General features: G+C 34.7%; 1 protein-coding gene across 1 annotated transcript; it reads right to left on the bottom strand.

Annotated features, from left to right (window-relative positions):
• LOC132283211 (D-3-phosphoglycerate dehydrogenase 1, chloroplastic-like) lies at window positions 1-4,805 on the bottom strand. Its single transcript, XM_059785139.1, has 5 exons — window positions 4,043-4,805; window positions 2,113-2,489; window positions 1,423-1,533; window positions 1,213-1,308; window positions 1-1,121 (listed from the first exon to the last, which is right to left on the bottom strand). The coding sequence occupies exons 1-5, from the start codon at window positions 4,689-4,691 to the stop codon at window positions 450-452; spliced, it is 1,905 nt and encodes a 634-aa protein (XP_059641122.1). The 5' UTR covers window positions 4,692-4,805; the 3' UTR covers window positions 1-449.
• Window positions 4,806-17,250: the final 12,445 nt, after the last annotated feature.

The raw sequence follows: 17,250 nt of genomic DNA, 5'->3' as shown, positions 1-17,250 counted from the left end.
ATTTAAGAGAAGAATTATTAATCTCAGTAATTTAATGAAACAGGAAAGCATCTCATCCCTAATCTTGAAAAGGGTATAAAAGAAGGTTTCATCCATTAGCTGAACTGTATTACAAATTCTACAAGCCATACACACATTTCACTACACCTACTTCCACCTGCGCCCCACCACCAACTACAAGAAAATTTCACAAAAAGTCAAGACACCGCCGCCGCCGCCACCACCACCTACAGGGAAAAATCACAAGAAAGACTGAAGAAATGCATCCACCTGACCATGGACAAGAACATTTTTCCTTCTCGTAAATATAGCATGATGACGTATTATCATTATCTTAACATCAATACTTATAACTTAAATTCCACCAACCACGGGCTGGCAGAGTTACCACTTTATTTTTAACTCAACCGGAGCAAAAACGATGGGTTTTTGCATTTCCATCAGTGCTTCTACAGTTGGAGGAAGACAAACTCTTCAATGGCGGGTACCTCCCCTATTTTCTTGAGGGTATCCACATCTGGTTCTTCGTCAACGCCAATTGCCATGATGGCCTTTGTCCTCTTGACAGTTCTTCCAACACTCATGAAGCTCACATTCACGTTTTGCTCACCAAGAAGGCTTCCAACCCGCCCAATCATACCTGGTTGGTCCACTTGACGGCACAGTATGAGGTTTCCTTCCAGGCTCACGTCCACACTAAACGTGCCGACACGTATCAGATGAGGTATCCCATCCTTCACTCTCCCCTCAATGCTAATGCATCCGTCTTCTAACATACCACTTGCAAATTTGGACTCCACATTGTTTATTTGCACCTGAATTGAGTCAACAGGACATTCAGGGGACGAGTCTACAACCACTCGTTCCTCACTAATGCGGAGACCTTTCTGCTTGGCTGTGAAATCCGCATTGACCAGATTGACAAATGAGCTGGATATTGGCTCAATGATGCCTTTTATGGTCATGGCACGGAGAAGCCTTGTATCCAAGTCATCTGGGTCTCGAGCTGATCTGTAAACCACCTTCACGGATTTAATTCCACTACCCCCAGCCACTAATTGTACCGCTAGCCTACCCAGCTTCTCAGCTAGCACAACATAAGGAGCCAACTCTGACATAACCTGAAAACAAGATCCAGAAATAAGTTTCGGTCCCCATTGAGCAATAAATAGATCATGGGGTCATGAAAGTATTAAGTGCTTGGCATTGTACCTCAGCAGGGACCATAGGAGCATTGACAGCAGTTGCAGAAAGTTCCCCTCTCAATGCTCCAACCACAGCCTCAGCTATCTCAATAGCAACACCTTCCTGAAGTATTAGGTTTTATACAAACGGTTATAGGGATTAGAGAATGTAAGATTAATGAAGAGAAAATGAATCAAGAGCAGAGCTATAGTTCATGTAAATGCTCAAAAGACGTACCTGTGCTTCCTTTGTGCTAGCTCCAAGATGAGGTGTGACAGTAACATTCTCATGCTGCACCAATTTGCTATCGCTGGGTGGAGGCTCCTCCATGAACACATCAAGTGCTGCCTGTTACAAACCAGTATGAGTGGGAAAAGGTCTTCTTGCATAACATTACACCAAAAACCTAGAACTAAATCTGCAATCATTGTACGAAGGGAGGATTATGTATAGGATAAAAATTAAAATAGGTCATCTTTCTGCTTCTTCTCCCTATTTATAAGGTAGCCAAGGTCCAACATTTCCATTGAGTTTTCCTGTTACGCTGAGGTGGGGGACCAATTGGACACCTCTGCAGTAATTTGAATCACCACAGTAGGAAGTACTTATTTCAATTACGTAATCAGACACGAACACCTTTCTTAGAGCATGTTATAATTAGTGGTAGACGTTGATCACTATCTTGTGATTTACTAGCACTTTGACCATAAAAATTCATCATCTAAAAAGGGAAGGTGGAGGGTTGGGAGAGGGGAAGAACGGAAAGGGGGGATTCAACAATCACCTCGAAACTGGCAATTAAAATTTGAAAGCATGAAAACCTACGCAAATGATTATTCCCGTATAATTTTCAGTATTGGAAACTCAACAGCCCAACGAATACTTTGACAGAAAATTTCAGCATTATTGGCAGGGACCAAAGCATACCTGTGCAACAACCCCACTATCAAGGGCCCTCACCAATGCATCTTCATCAATAACTCCTCCCCTAGCAACATTTATGATGCGGACTCCCTTCTTCACCTTGGCAAAAGTTTCATCATTCATTATCTTGGATGTAGCTGGAGTGAGTGGCATATGAAGTGAAATAAAATCTGCAGTGGAGACGGCCTCATCAAAGGAGACCAAATCAACACCAATAGCACGTGCTCTATCAGCTGGAGCATATGGATCATGTGCAATAACATTCATGCCAAGGCCCTTTGCACGTCTTGCGACTTCAGATCCAACTTTTCCAAATCCCATAACTGCTAACGTCTTTCCAACTAGAGAAACACCAACATACTTGTTCCGTTGCCATTTCCCTGTATAAATATATTACGCAGCAAATACAGCTAAGTTAACATGACTATATTGAATTTCAAGCATCCATTGGTAGAAATATACGAGGTGGACTCAAATATATTGAATTTAGCAATAGAAACCATGGTCTGAACTCTATAACCATATGCAACGGTAGCAATTCAAATTATTTCATATTAGATTATATTGGAGACTAATATCTACTCTCTAGTTTTTATGTATTAACAACTTCTTAGAGCAACTTTTCTCTTCAATTGCACTATGTCTTCAAGTAAGATTTACCTGATGAATAAGCGACCTCACAAAAATTGTTGTAGTTTTAACACGTCAATAAGGAAAAAGGTACTCAGCAACAACTTCATGTTAGTAAATAAAGCACTGTTCCAAATTTTAATTTGAAAGGATGAGACAACCGTTAAAGAACATGAAGTTCTTTGCAGGAGGAAAGAAAAACCATGGTAAGTAGTAAAGCTAAATTAACACACAACTTACATAATAGGTCATTCCAAATTAAAGAACATGGATACATAATTCAGGCTGAGAAAAAGGCATAATATCCAAGTCATGTGGCTGAGTCAGAGCAATCCTGAGTGCAGCTTCACTGCAATCACACTAATCTAAATTTAACCTTGATTGTCATTACAAACAATTTCCTTCCGTCCTGAGATTTTAAGGAAACCAAATGGAACATAACAAGAATGATAATAAATGGGATGAGATGTTTTTAACAACGGCAATGCATCTGAAAAACTTTCATCATAATTCAACCACAAGGGAAGGTCAAAGCCATCCTAGCACTACAGCCTATACATCTTAGGTTGGCCGGGTGACTGTTTAAGACTTAAATGTTTTCCAAAATAATAATTATTATTAAAAAATTAAAAATTAAAAAAAAAACTGTAAATATGTCCGGATATGGAAACAATACATACATCCTGCCTGGCAAAATGGGACCAAAATTATAAATTAGGATAGATCTTACTTCCATGTATGCCAGGACATGACATAATCTATTTCTCTATATATAGCCTTTTTTTAAATGTACGTGATAAAATACTTCTACCCAAACTGTAAAATTCAGTTATGCAGTGATTAACAATACTAGTCTTATATAATCCTCACATGTGCACCCGTTTGAGTGTCTGCGAGTAACCATCTGATGTTAATATGCAAGACAGCTCTATTTAAAGTTATAGATACATTAGAGAGAGAAAAAAAGGTAACAAAATGTAAATATATATAAAACAAAAAACAAGCAACCTACCAAAAAGTGGCAGATAAAATTCCAAATACAAACAAGTATAAGTACACAAGCGATAATTTCACCTAGTAAATGTCATCTTACAGTCATAAAATCCAATTACAAACATATACAAGTTCCGACATTTTCTATATATTTAAATTTAAATAATTAAAAAAAAAAAAAAATTTGAAGTTTCTGGTAAAAATTTCCTATTTTACTCAACCTATTGATAACTCATCAACAGATCTGTGAAAAATGGATTGTAAAAACAACAATTCATAACCAAAAAAAGAAAGAAAGAGGAAGCTATACCAGATTTCATGGAAGCATCTGCCTGGGCAACATTTCGCGCCATGGCAGCCATCAAAGCAATGCCGTGCTCGGCGGCGGCGATGGTGTTGGCGGTGGGAGCATTGACGACGAGGCATCCGAATTCGGTGGCGGCCTGAAGATCCACATTGTCGATGCCGACACCGGCCCTTCCCACAACCTTCAACCGCCCCTTGGCGGCCTCGAACACCTGGCGAGTCACCTTCGTCCCACTCCTCACAATCAACGCATCGCAGAGCGAGATCTTAGTGCACAGCTCTTCCGGCGACAGCTCGTAGGAGCAATCGACGTTGCCGAAGCTTCGCAGCAGCTCGAGACCGGCAGCTCCGAGCTTCTCGGAGACGAGGATTGTCGGTTTGGAATTGGATCCGACGAATTCACTCTCTCGGCCTTTGGAAATCGATGTGTCGGCAGATTCAACAGTCTGTATAGAATTTCGAGCAGCGAAGGATTGAGTTAGAGGACGAGAACAAGACCGAGAGTGAGAATGAGAAAGTTTGAAGGAAATTGTGCTTGATAAAGAAGAATTGAGGAAGGACAGCTGAGAAGATTTGGTTGAAGAAGGAGAAGAAGAGGAGGTGAAGGGAGGAGGAGAGAGAATGGGATTTGCAGAAGAAGCGGAGGTGGCCATGGTATTTCTCTCTCTAGGTCTTCTGTGTTTTAGGAGGGAAGGAGAGAGAGATTGTTGGTTGAGTCTCAAAAAGTTTGGGAGAGGGGAGGGTTTTATAACTGTTCGAATCCCTATTTGGATTTTGTGACGTGTTGTAGAAATGTTGTATCCAACCATAGATCTCTGTCATTTTCCCAAAAAAAAAAAAAAAAAAAAAAAAAACATAGATTTCTGGGCTTATTCTAAAGATAAATTTACCTTTACACCCTCAACTATTATCAGTAAATTTGATTATTTTTTTTCTTTTTCTGTAATATTTATTGACCTAATAGTAGAAAAAAGATAAGAGCGAGCTGTGATTGAGAAGAACAAAATGAACGAGTGGGAAAAATTATTAAATATATGAGGTTGAAGAAACGCATATGGTGTGGCACTTTGTGACCGCAATTTCACGTAATGAAAATATTGACATATATCAAGTTATTCCCTTGCATCTCACATCTTGACTACGCATTCTAATTTTCCCAAATAATACTCATCTTATTGTTTCCATTAAAATGATAAACCTAGGAAGAGAAATGGAATGCCAAATAAGGATATATGAGTAAATTGATGTTAAGGTGGCCCCATGTGCTCGTGAATTGTGAGGGTTCCAAGCAAGCGCCTGCCGTTTGTTGCGCCACCTCCATTGAGGAGTACGTCTTTTCTTCCTTCCTTCCTCGGGTCATCCTTTTTTTACTTTTCTGGGTTATATGGTCAATTTGGTTACGCATATGTAAGTGTCATGGGAGCGTGAACTTGGACATAAATGCGGGTCCCACAAATCCACCTACCACAACTTACCAATTTCATACCAATCCCAATCCCAATCCCAATCCCAATCCCATTTGGTGTTCATATTAGTATATACTGTATTTATTTGATGTAAAATATTAAATATACAAACATACATATATATGCCTGTACTTTTTGTCTCAGTGCATTGTTTCTGAGCTGAGAAAATGTCACAACTTTTCAAGAAGAAAATTACATGTTCATCCCTGTTCCCTTAAATGTGGTAAAATATACCAGTAGAGTGGAGACATAAATTATCCTGAAATTGAATGTTTAGATGACGGAGACCAATATATGACTATTTTAATCTGAAGTGGACATGCAGATATTATTACGCACGAGATACATTCTATCCATTTGTACAATCTTGACTCTTATCGTGATTCTAGTGGAGCAATAGGTGATACTTTTTATGATTTTGACTTTTACTAGTTTTTTACTCTCCCATCCCTTTAAGGCTACTATGGCAGAATCTTTTCGAACCAATTTGATGTACATATTCTGAGATTATGTGCATGCACCTGATAATTGGTAAGCATATTCTCCCAAAAAAAAAAAAAAAAAAAAAAACCAACGAATACAAGCCGCCACACACTAATTATTCTAAAATTTCAAATGGTTTTTTTTTTTTTTTTTCAAAAAGTCTTGAATGAGTTGAAATAAACCTAGGAGAGACATTTTTCCAAGTACAGTTGACACCTTTGGAGTGAATGTTAAGAAAGTAAAAGCTATATTCATCTTTTCATATTATCATCATTTTGGCTTGAATCCCAATCGAAATCACATCAATAAATTACATGAGAAAGCTACTAATTAGAACTGTATGTGTGTGTGTGTATATACATATATATGAGTGTGTCAATTGCAGAAACTCCTATAATATATTTACAATGCATATTACACTCCTCACGTGCAAAAACTAACCGTACATTATGATATTTGTGCAAATAGATCATATTCACACATTTATGATAAAATTGGATTAAAATGTCTTTAGCTACACATTTAATAATATATATATATATATGTAAAATTATTATTTTGTGAAATGACTAAAAAGGATAACTAAAAAAAACCATCTTCCCTCCTCTTTCTTCTTTTTCCCCGGCCACAAGTTCCAAAGGCCATTATTTTCGGGTACAAGCTCCACCCAAGACGTGTGGCAGCTCTCTCTGTGTCTCACTAACACAGACCACATGCCCAGTACAAGCAAGAACCCGAAAAAGCCATCAACTAGTACAAGCAAGAACTCAAGTTTGGCCAAGCTCCGGAGACATCTTCGACCCACATCTGCGAAACCCAAAACCCACATTGAGATGATACTGACGATTCACACACTCCATCACAATGGGCAATTTTAGAAGAGTAAAATGGTAGAATTGGCATTACAGTACTAATTTATATCAAATTATTTATTAAGGAGTATTTTCGCACAATATGAAAAGAGTAGGAGTTTTTTTTACACACCTTTTCAAATAGGGATAAAAGTACTACCAAAAGTATGTGTGTGTGTGTGTGTGTTCATTCTTATGACATGTTTTTATTTCTTAAAGTAGCTTAAGTTTGGAGAGCAACCATCTAATTTGACCATGTAGCTAGTGTTGTGTTTCTTGGACTACCTTACAATTTATCACTGAATTGGCATGTATTGTCGATCTTCACCAAGGGCGAATCTAGAAATTGTCAATCGGGGTGCTAGTATTGAACATAAATTTAATTACATAATTTCATAAGCAAATTTTTTTTGAATGGGTTAAAAAGGGGGGCTAATACTACTATTAAAATAAAAAATAAAAAAAATTTAAAAATTAGGCTGAAAATACAATACTAAAAAAAAAATTTTTTTTTGGGGGGGGGGGGTCAAGCCCACCCAAGCCCCCCTCTGTGTCCACCTGTGATCTTCACCAACTTTATGATCTACGTATATCCATATAATAAATTATAGAAAATGATATTATTAACTACTTTAATACCCCAATTTAAAATCACATATATAAAAATTTGACGGGATTATTATAAAATTTTAACTAAATAAATAGACATCATTACTACTCTTGTTTGTTTCGATAAAACACGTTAATTTTCCTTTCGCTTTTTTCATCTTTTCAGTTTTTCATATCTGTTTTCTTATCTTTTTAGTTCACACAGCAATAATTTTCCTTTCCCTTTCCTTATCTTTCAGTTTTTCATATCTCCTTTCCTCGTATTTTTTAGTTCTACATAGCCGTATTATCTTTTTTTTCGTTTTCATTGCAACTTTCATGGTACTCAAATTTAATAATTTGATTTGTATAAAATCTAGAGCAAAAAATGCAATGTTTTTAAAATTTTTCCATACTTTGCAATTTTTTTTAAAATTTCTCTTCTTGTTTTTGTTTCTGGAAGTCAGATAGATCATTAGCATTGACCATTATACCAATTAACAAATGCCTATCAAAGTAATAGATGATTATTAATGATCAAAGACACAATGCGAAGTATCTCAATAGTTTTTACAGAGATGCAATTTGAAATATAAAACATATATATATATATATAGTGGTTGAAACTTTAATTGCCAACAAAGATACTCATAAACTTAGAAAAACGATTACAACTTTTTAATATAATCAATTACCTTATATTTTAAGATGAGTCCCAGTATATTTGACACATGAGTACCACCTAAACTCGATAAAATAGTAAATTTTTATTTATCAGGCCAAATAACATAACTCATAAATTATATGAGGATATAGTCCTAAGAAAACTTAAGTTTATAACCTTTAAATAAGCTATCTCACCAACACGCCTGTGGCCTAGTGGTACAAGACTCCTATTTCCTAAAGGGAGGTCAAGGGTTCGAACCTTAGTGGATGCAGTCTGTGAGTCCCACTTACGAAAAAAAAAAAGTGTAGGAAACTATCCCTTAAAATTGAATAAGAGAAAATATTCGAGACCACAAGAGAAAGGATAAGTGAGAGAGAAAAGGAGAAAAATTAAGTTGGGGTCCTAAAAAAATGGTAGTCATTGCCGCATAACTCGCCCTTTCCCTATCTACAAACATTGTCATAAAAGGCCATACAGAGACAAACAAATCATGAAGCAATAAAAGAAAAAATTGCACCAGCGACCACCAAAGGAGAAGAGTAGTAACGGGAGTGACTCCATTACCAAGGCAATAGCTCCAAGGCTGCATCTATAAGACGCCGCCGACCGGGAGAAAAATCATTCAAACCCCGCACAAAAAGGCACCATCCAAGCCCCGCACAAAAAGGCAGGGACAATAAAACCCTACATAGATTAGAGATTTAGCCGGAGACAAAACAACAGATCCACCTCGTCGAGCCAGAAACAAGACAAATAGGAACAGATCTAGCAAAATAACAGCAAAACGACATGAAACCCACCTGTGATACCCTCGGATTTCCGAATGCGGGTTGGCCAGGCTCACGCCCAATTACCCGAGGACATCAAACCAATTAGCAATTAACGAACACAGAATACAATTAATATAATAGGAACGAATAAAAATTTTGCTGAAAAGAAACTAAAACGAATATCTTTTATTGAAAATCCTCAGAAATAAAAATTTTATAAATAAGAACTAGTTTGATACATCCAACTTTTTCTCCACTTCTAATACAATTCGGGAATCCAACTCGTGGACCCCTACTAAAAATCCAATATTGAAAAATGAACAACTGAAAAGAAATCCAATGCTAAACCATGAGGAATACTCCTACGTCGTCGGTAGAGTGAGTGACCGTCTCTGCTTAGCACGAACAAGTCTAAGTCTGGAACTGATGAGTACTTGAAAAATAGTAGTAGGTCAGGCCCACGAACAAGTTCTCACCTACTACAATCCAAGCAGAGACTCGATACGCATATACATTCTAACCAACTCAACCATAGCTAATAGTCCGTACGTATGTATATTCACACTACAGGACTCTCACTGGGCTATGAAGAGGGTCTCAACCTGAATAGAAGGCAACATGCGAAAACGCACCCATAGGTGGGCATGAGTACCTAAACCTAAACAGGGTATACCTCAACCCTCACAGCCAGCTACGCATCATATTGCATATATGCACCCTAGCCGTCGACGCTGAGACTCAAGCTCACATCACGGTATCATAAAACTATATTTAAACTCCGTTCTTAACAATTCACAATAAATCCAGTAAGTCGTTCGGCGTATTCAACCGCACCGACTCATAAATATAAGGAAGATTTTATTTAATAACCCGCGCCCTTATTCCAAAATAGGTTGGACTGAGTATTTTGAATCAGTCGGTTCCTAGTATGCCATCGTCCCATACCGGCGCATACAATCCACAAAATCCATATAATTGATAGAACAGGTAAAACTGTTCACCAATTAACATCCATAAGGTAGGAATTAGCGCTTTGAGCTAAACCATACCTAGCATGTCACCGTCCCATACCGGTGCATACAATCCTCCATATCCGTGTAAATTATAATAAAAAATAAGCCAGTAATTTACAGTCCAAAACCAAATATTCCTACCATTGCAAAAGAGTATTTAATATTTCAGCAATTTAAATCCAAAACCATGTAAATTACAACCGATACATAACAGTTTAGCAATTTACAATCCAAAACCGAAATCCAAATAATTGCAGAAAGAAGATTAAAAATCTCGCAATTAAAATCCAATATTAATCTATGTAATTGCATCAAAGAATTTAATATTCTAACAATTAACATCCAGAACATGCATAGTTCCAATTTAATATAACAATGACTCTATCATGTATTTAAAATAAGTTTTATAATCATATTATAGTCCAATAAATCGCTAAATTAATTTAAGCAATTTAATTCCTTCCATCCGGTAACAGAGTACTAAGTTGTATACTTATCTTCTGTTTTATCTTTTAGCACAGAACCACACCCTATGCCACAAGTTCAATTTATTAATTAAAAGACTTCACAGTGCATTTAAAATAAATTTAGAATCATTTTATAGCACCCTAAACTGTCAGATTAAAACTAATCAGTAAATCTCCTTTCAGCCGTTAACCGCACGCAAAGTTGTTAAATAGCGTACTGTTAATTCTATTAATACAAAGAGGATATTTTATGCAATATAAGACCTTAATTTCATCCTAAAATAATTATTGAAAACCCCATTAAAGTTTCAAAACTGTTCAGAAACCTCAAGTGCCCAAACAGTAGCTGAAAACCTACAGTACGCATTAAAATGGAAAGAGCCTGCTCTAAAAAGAAATAGAGCAGGCTCAAACCAACATTGAGCCAGCTCCAAAAACTTTTGGAGCAGGCTCAAAGTGCTTGGAGCCGCCTCCAAGAGGGGGAAGCCCACTGGTCCGTTTCCTTCTTCGTTTTCGATGGTCTGCTTCGACCCCGGCCACTTTCTACCCTTCAGTTGGTTTCTAAAACTGATCCTAAGGGTCTTATTAATACCAAATAGCATCCCAATGGTTTAAAAACAACAATTGGAATTAAATACGACATCAAAACAACAATCGACTTAACATGTCTTTATGCTCAAAAACTGAAACGAGTTAAATTCTATATGTCAATTAATCCGTAGCTAGCAGTAATTTAAAACTTAAACATACTTGTTCCTACCACTGTTCCATGATTAACATATTGTAACCATCCATAGTAATCTGTTAAATTAGTTTTTTAAGCGATTAAACTCTTCATCTCCAATGACAATATCCGGATTTCATATTCCGACTTATGTTCTGTATCACCCTGAACAATGGTGTTTTAATACTCAGTAATCAACTCTTGAAAGTTATAATATGAACTTTGATCATCTCAAAACACCTCAATATAGCTCCTGCAAGAACTTAAAAATCCCAAAATCTGAGCCCCACAGCCCAAACAGTCGCCCAAAAACTCAGGAAACTGAAGAACTGAAAAGAGGCTGCTCCAAACAAGTTAGAGCCGCCTCCAACCTAGATGGAGCCGGGTCCAAAACCACTTGGAGCCGCCTCCAAGTTACTTTGAGCCGGTTCCAAAACCTTTTGGAGCCGCCTCCAACTTCTCCCCTCCTCTCTACTTCATCTCGTCAACTATATCTTCTCCGGTGACGTCTTGTTTGATCAGTCCTTAACTCTAATGATTTCTACTGATTAAAATTAAGTTCCAATGTCCTAGATCTGTTAAAAACTTTAATCTTAAATCCATCCTAATTAGGACAGAAAAATTCAAGAACGAAGTAAAACAAGCCAATACGAAACATGAAAAATGTATACAGTTGCAAACGATCCTAAACATGCGAACAGTTTAAAATTAATATTTTTCAGTGTTACAAGCTAATTTAATTCCTTGTATATTAATTCACATGCATCATACATCCCGTTTCGTGAATTATTTTATGTATTGAAATACGTAAACCCATAAAACAAGTAGTATAACTCATGGCTACCTTCAGTGAAATATAACAAAGACATGTAATCCAGTTTAAGTTTGATTCTTATTTAATCCTGGAGTTGAATTAGATATGCAAAGAACACAAGTCTAAGGAATAGAGATAGGATTAGAACTTGCCTTACACCGACATCGTCCTAAAGTCTCCTGCCAACCCTCTTTGTTCTTCCCTCTCTGTTGCTTCCCAGACTTCTCCCAAATTACTTCTGTCTTTTCTATATCGTGAATATAACCCTCAACCCTAGGCAGAACATCACTGGTATATTTATAGACCACCAATTCTAGGTTCCATTAAACCCTAAATGATTTATCCGGCCCATAGACCAACCTATATTATACCAACGTCGGCTGCATAATTGAGGGTGATAATAACACTAAAACCCTAACCTAATCTTACCATAGTGGAAAAAGAAATAGAACAATACAATTAACAATTTAAATAATTCAAATAATTCACATAAAGCAATTAAATCCATCTAACTAATTCAAATTGCAAATAATAAATGCAAATCAATAATTAATTAAATTAAATAAACACATCAACACATAGCCATGTAAGCTCCCAAAAATAATAATAAAAATAATAAAATAAACAGTAAAATTTCAATTATATCCCTTTTTAAGTTAGGGGTATTACACCACCCATCAAACGAACTTATATTTATTAAGTGGTGAGAGGTAAGGATCAACACTCGCCCACTCCTATGGAAAGAGAACGAAGGAAAGGCGATTCTGTGGCATGGAGAATATAGTAACGGCCAGCAAGTAATTATTATTTTTATTAATCGGGTACTAACATAAATTAACTACTCATGGTGGATATTTAAGGTTGCCCTTCCCCAGTCCACATGTTTATACTAAAATATCTCACATTCCTACATTTTAACTTCTTTCTGATATTCGTTCACTCTTTTCTTTTTTGCGGCGACCCATTTTCATTACTTCATGGAGGTTGGACCATTACATAGCGGTTCTGTTGCAGTTGTTTAGAATTTATTTTAGGGTTGCCAGTGAAAAATGATGTATACAGAGTACATAATTCTTTATATATATTTTTAATAAAATTAATATTTAATTTTAAAATAAATAATGACCTGAATGTTAAAAAGAGTAAAATATCTTTCTATAACTAAATAAAAAATAGGTAAAAGACTATTTAAATAAAAAATGACTAAATTGCCCCCCCCCCCCCCCCCCCCCCCTTTTTTTTTTTTTTTTGAGTTTCTTCATCATTATCATTGTCGCCGACGACCTGATATGTCCGCGTTAGTTTATGGTGTGTGTATATATATAAGAGTTATATATATATATATATATATATATATACATATACATACATTATCGGGAGAGATAAAGCGGAAGAGATAATGGCATTTTCAGAATTTTATAATTTAACTGTGACTTTAAGTCTTTCTTTGCTCATCTTTTAACCTTAATGAACTTATATATACACAACATAAAAGATACGGGTATTATTTATCCAAAATATAAATATTAGGAGTATTTTTTTCACTTTACCCTGTATTTTATTTACATTGAATTTTCTCTTTTTCTTATATATATAAATATATATATTTTTTTACTGTGACACATTGTAATTTTAAGGGGGAAAAAAAATCCAACACTCAGTTGTTCTTTCAAGAGTGTGTCACGGTGAATGTTCGAAGATTTAATTGAACCAAACTTGACGTCATGAATATTTAGATTTAATTAAATATCCTAATTTATTTATCATTTGTTAATTTTAAAATAGGGATAGAAGTGCTACCAAAAGTATACTTTAAAGGTATTTTTTTGCACTTACCCCATATATATATATATACATATTTTATTTTTATGACATGTTTTTATTTCTTAAAGTAGCTTAAGTTTGGAGAGCAACCATCTAATTTGACCATGTAGCTAGTGTTGTGTTTCTTGGAATACCTTACAATTTATCACTGAATTGGCATGTATTGTCAATCTTCACCGACTTTATGATCTACGTAAATCGTATAATAAATTATAAAAAATGATATTATTAACTACTTTAATACCCCAACTTAAAATCACATACATAAAAATATGACGGGATTATTATAAAATTTCAACTTAAATAGGCATACATAAAAATATGACTGGATTATTCTAAAATTTCAACTTAAATAGGCATTATCACTACTCTTGTTTGTTTCAATAAAATACGTCAATTTTCCTTTGGCTTTTTTTATCTTTTCAGTTTTTCATATCTCATTTCCTTATCTTTTTAGTTCACATAGCAATAATTTTCCTTTCCCTTTCCTTATCTTTCAATTTTTCATATCTCATTTCCTTATATTTTTAGTTCTACATAGCCGTATTATCTTCTTTTTCGTTTTCATTGCAACTTTCATGGTACTCAAATTTAATAATTTGATTTGTATAAAATCTAGAGCAAATGCAATGTTTTTATAATTTTTCCATACTTTGCAATTTTTAAAAAAATTTCTCTTCTTGTTTTTGTTTCTGGGAGTCAGATAGATCGTTAGCATTGATCATTATACCAATTAACAAATGCCTATCAAAATAATAGATGATTATTAATGATCAAAGACACAATACGAAGTATCTCAATAGTCTTTACAGAGATGCAATTTGAAATAGAAAACATATATATATATATATATATATATATATATATATATATATATATATATGGTGGTTGAAACTTTAATTGCCAACAAAGATACTCATAAACTTAGAAAAAAGATTACAGCTTTTTAATATAATCAATTACCTTATATTTTAAGGTGAGTCCCAGTATATTTGACACATGAGTACCACCTAAATAAAATAGTAAATTTTTATTTATCAGGTCAAATAACATAACTCATAAATTATATGAGGATATAGTCCTAAGAAAACTTAAGTTTCCAACCTTTAAATAAGCTATCCCACCAATACGCCTATGGCCTAGCGGTACAAGACTCCTACTTCTTAAAGGGAGATCAGGGGTTCGAATCTCAGTGGATGCAGTTTATGAGTCCCAACTACGAAAAGAAAAAAAAAAAGAAGTTATCCCTTAAAAACTGAATAAGAGAAAATATTCGAGACCACAAGAGAAAGGATAGAGTGAGAGAGAAAAGGAGAAAAATTAAATTAAATTGAGGTCCTAAAAAAATGGCAGTCATTGCCACATAACAGGTCATACAGAGGCAAACAAATCATGAAGCAATAAAAGAAAAAACTGCACCAGCGGACCACCAAGGGAGAAGAGCAGTAACGGGAGTGACTCAAAGGTCATGCCATTACCAAGGCAACAGCTCCAAGGTTGCATCCACAAGACGCCGCTGACCGGGAGAAAAATCATCCAAACCCCGCACAAAAAGGCAGGGATAATAAAACCCGACAAAGATTAGAGATTTAACCGGAGACAAAACAACAGATCCACCCCGTCGAGCCAGAAACAAGACAAACATGAACAGATCTAGCAAAACGACGTGAAACCAACCCATCAAACGAACTTATTACAACACGCCGAGTTTATTGAACGGTGAAAGTGTCGAGTTTATTGAACGGTGAGAGGTAAGGATCAGCACTCGCCCACTCCTATGGAAAGAAGTGGGAGTAAACAGAAGAGAGAGAACGAAGGAAAGGCGGTTCTGTGGTTTGGAGAATATGATAACGGCCAACAAGTAATAATTATTTTTATTAGTCGGGTACTAACATAAATTAACTACTCATGGTGGATATTTAAGGTTGCCCTTTCCCAGTCCACATGTTTATACTAAAATATCTCACATTCCTACATTTTAACTTCATTCTATATTCGTTCACTCTTTTCTTTTTTGCGGGGACCCATTTTGTTTAGAATTTATTTTAGGGTTGCCAGTGAAAAATGATGTATATAGAGTACATAATTCTTTATATATATTTTTTTAAAAATTAATATTTAATTTTAAAATAAATAATGACCTGAAATGTTGAAAAGAGTAAAATGTCTTTCTATAACTAAATAAAAAATAGGTAAAAGACTATTTAAATATAAAATGACTAAATTGTCCCCCTTTTTTTTTCTTTTTCTTTTTTTTTTTTTGAGTTTCTTCTTCATCATCATTGTTGCTGATAATAGAAGGTGACGACCTGATATGTCTGCGTTAGTTTATTGTGTGTGTATATATATAAGAGTTATATATATATATATATATATATATATATATATATATATATATATATATAAGTACATTATCGAAAGAGATAAAGCGGAAGAGATAATGGCATTTTCAGAATTTTATAATTTAACAGTGACTTTAAGTCTTTCTTTGCTCATCTTTTAACCTTAATGGACTTATATACACAACATAAAAGATACGGGTATTATTTATTCAAAATATAAATATTTGGGGTATTTTTTTCACTTTACCCTGTATTTTATTTACATTGAATTTTCTCTTTTTCTTATATATATAAATATATATATATATTTATTTTATTTATATTTTGACTGTGACACATTGTAATTTTAAGGGGGGAAAAAATCCAACACTCAGTTGTTCTTTCAAGAGTGTGTCACGGTGAATGTTCAAAGATTTAATTGAACCAAACTTGACGTCATGAATATTTAGATTTAATTAAATATCCCAACTTATTCATCATTTGTTAATCTTAATATAATTTTACTTTCTAGAAGATGAAAACTTTAGTCCACCTTGAGTTATCTATTTCCGTGCACGTTTTTTACAAATTTCAACAAACACTGGTCAAATTTTGTTTGTGTCTAATTTTTCATGGATAAGGATATACATTCAGTCAAATGAATGAGTGTGTTTTGAATTTTACCTATTCCATTTTCGCAAACAATTAGAATTATGTCATGGACTTAATTTTCATTAGTCATTCAAGTAAGTTAATACAATTATACAATTTCGAAAAGAAAAAAAGATATACAATTATACAAATTATATAATTTCAAAGATTCTCATCTGACATTTGAAAGTTATGAGTTCAAATTTTTTTTGGACCATTCAGGGAAAAAAATAATAATAATAATTAATAATTATCCTATGCATATAGAATAAGATGACTAAATATATTCGGTGGTGAATTATTGTCTATTAACATGGTTGTCAAAATCCCGATTTTGATTCGTACAATCGCACGATTTTACGATTCAAAATTTAAAATTGATCCAAATCTTAACAAAATCATTCATTTAATAGAATCAGGGGTCGAATCGAGATAGAATTGTAGAATTGGTGTAGAATCGTACGATTCTAAATAATTCTACTGATTCTACAAAATTGATTGTTTGGGCTTTTGTTTTTGGGCTGAGTCCTTTTGTTTTGGATTGGTTTCTTCTAAGCTACTTCCAACAAAGTG

This window comes from Cornus florida, unplaced genomic scaffold (assembly GCF_030987335.1).
Source record: "Cornus florida cultivar Cherokee Brave unplaced genomic scaffold, ASM3098733v1 CherokeeBrave_3.0.0_Hap2_Chr11, whole genome shotgun sequence".
In the NCBI taxonomy this organism is placed as follows: Eukaryota; Viridiplantae; Streptophyta; class Magnoliopsida; order Cornales; family Cornaceae; genus Cornus; species Cornus florida.
Note: the sequence above shows the minus strand (reverse complement) of the source record. Positions and strands in the feature narration are given on the sequence as shown.

What these genes read in the sequence shown, in the direction of transcription:
- LOC132283211 (XM_059785139.1), bottom strand. Translation starts at nt 4,691, where the DNA reads ATGGCCACCTCCGCTTCTTCTGCAAATCCCATTCTCTCTCCTCCTCCC. An exon ending in AGATGCTTCCATGAAATCTG is followed by an intron (nt 2,490 to 4,042) that starts GTATAGCTTCCT and finishes ATATTTATACAG; the next exon opens with GGAAATGGCAACGGAACAAG. An exon ending in CTCCTATGGTCCCTGCTGAG is followed by an intron (nt 1,122 to 1,212) that starts GTACAATGCCAA and finishes TCTTGTTTTCAG; the next exon opens with GTTATGTCAGAGTTGGCTCC.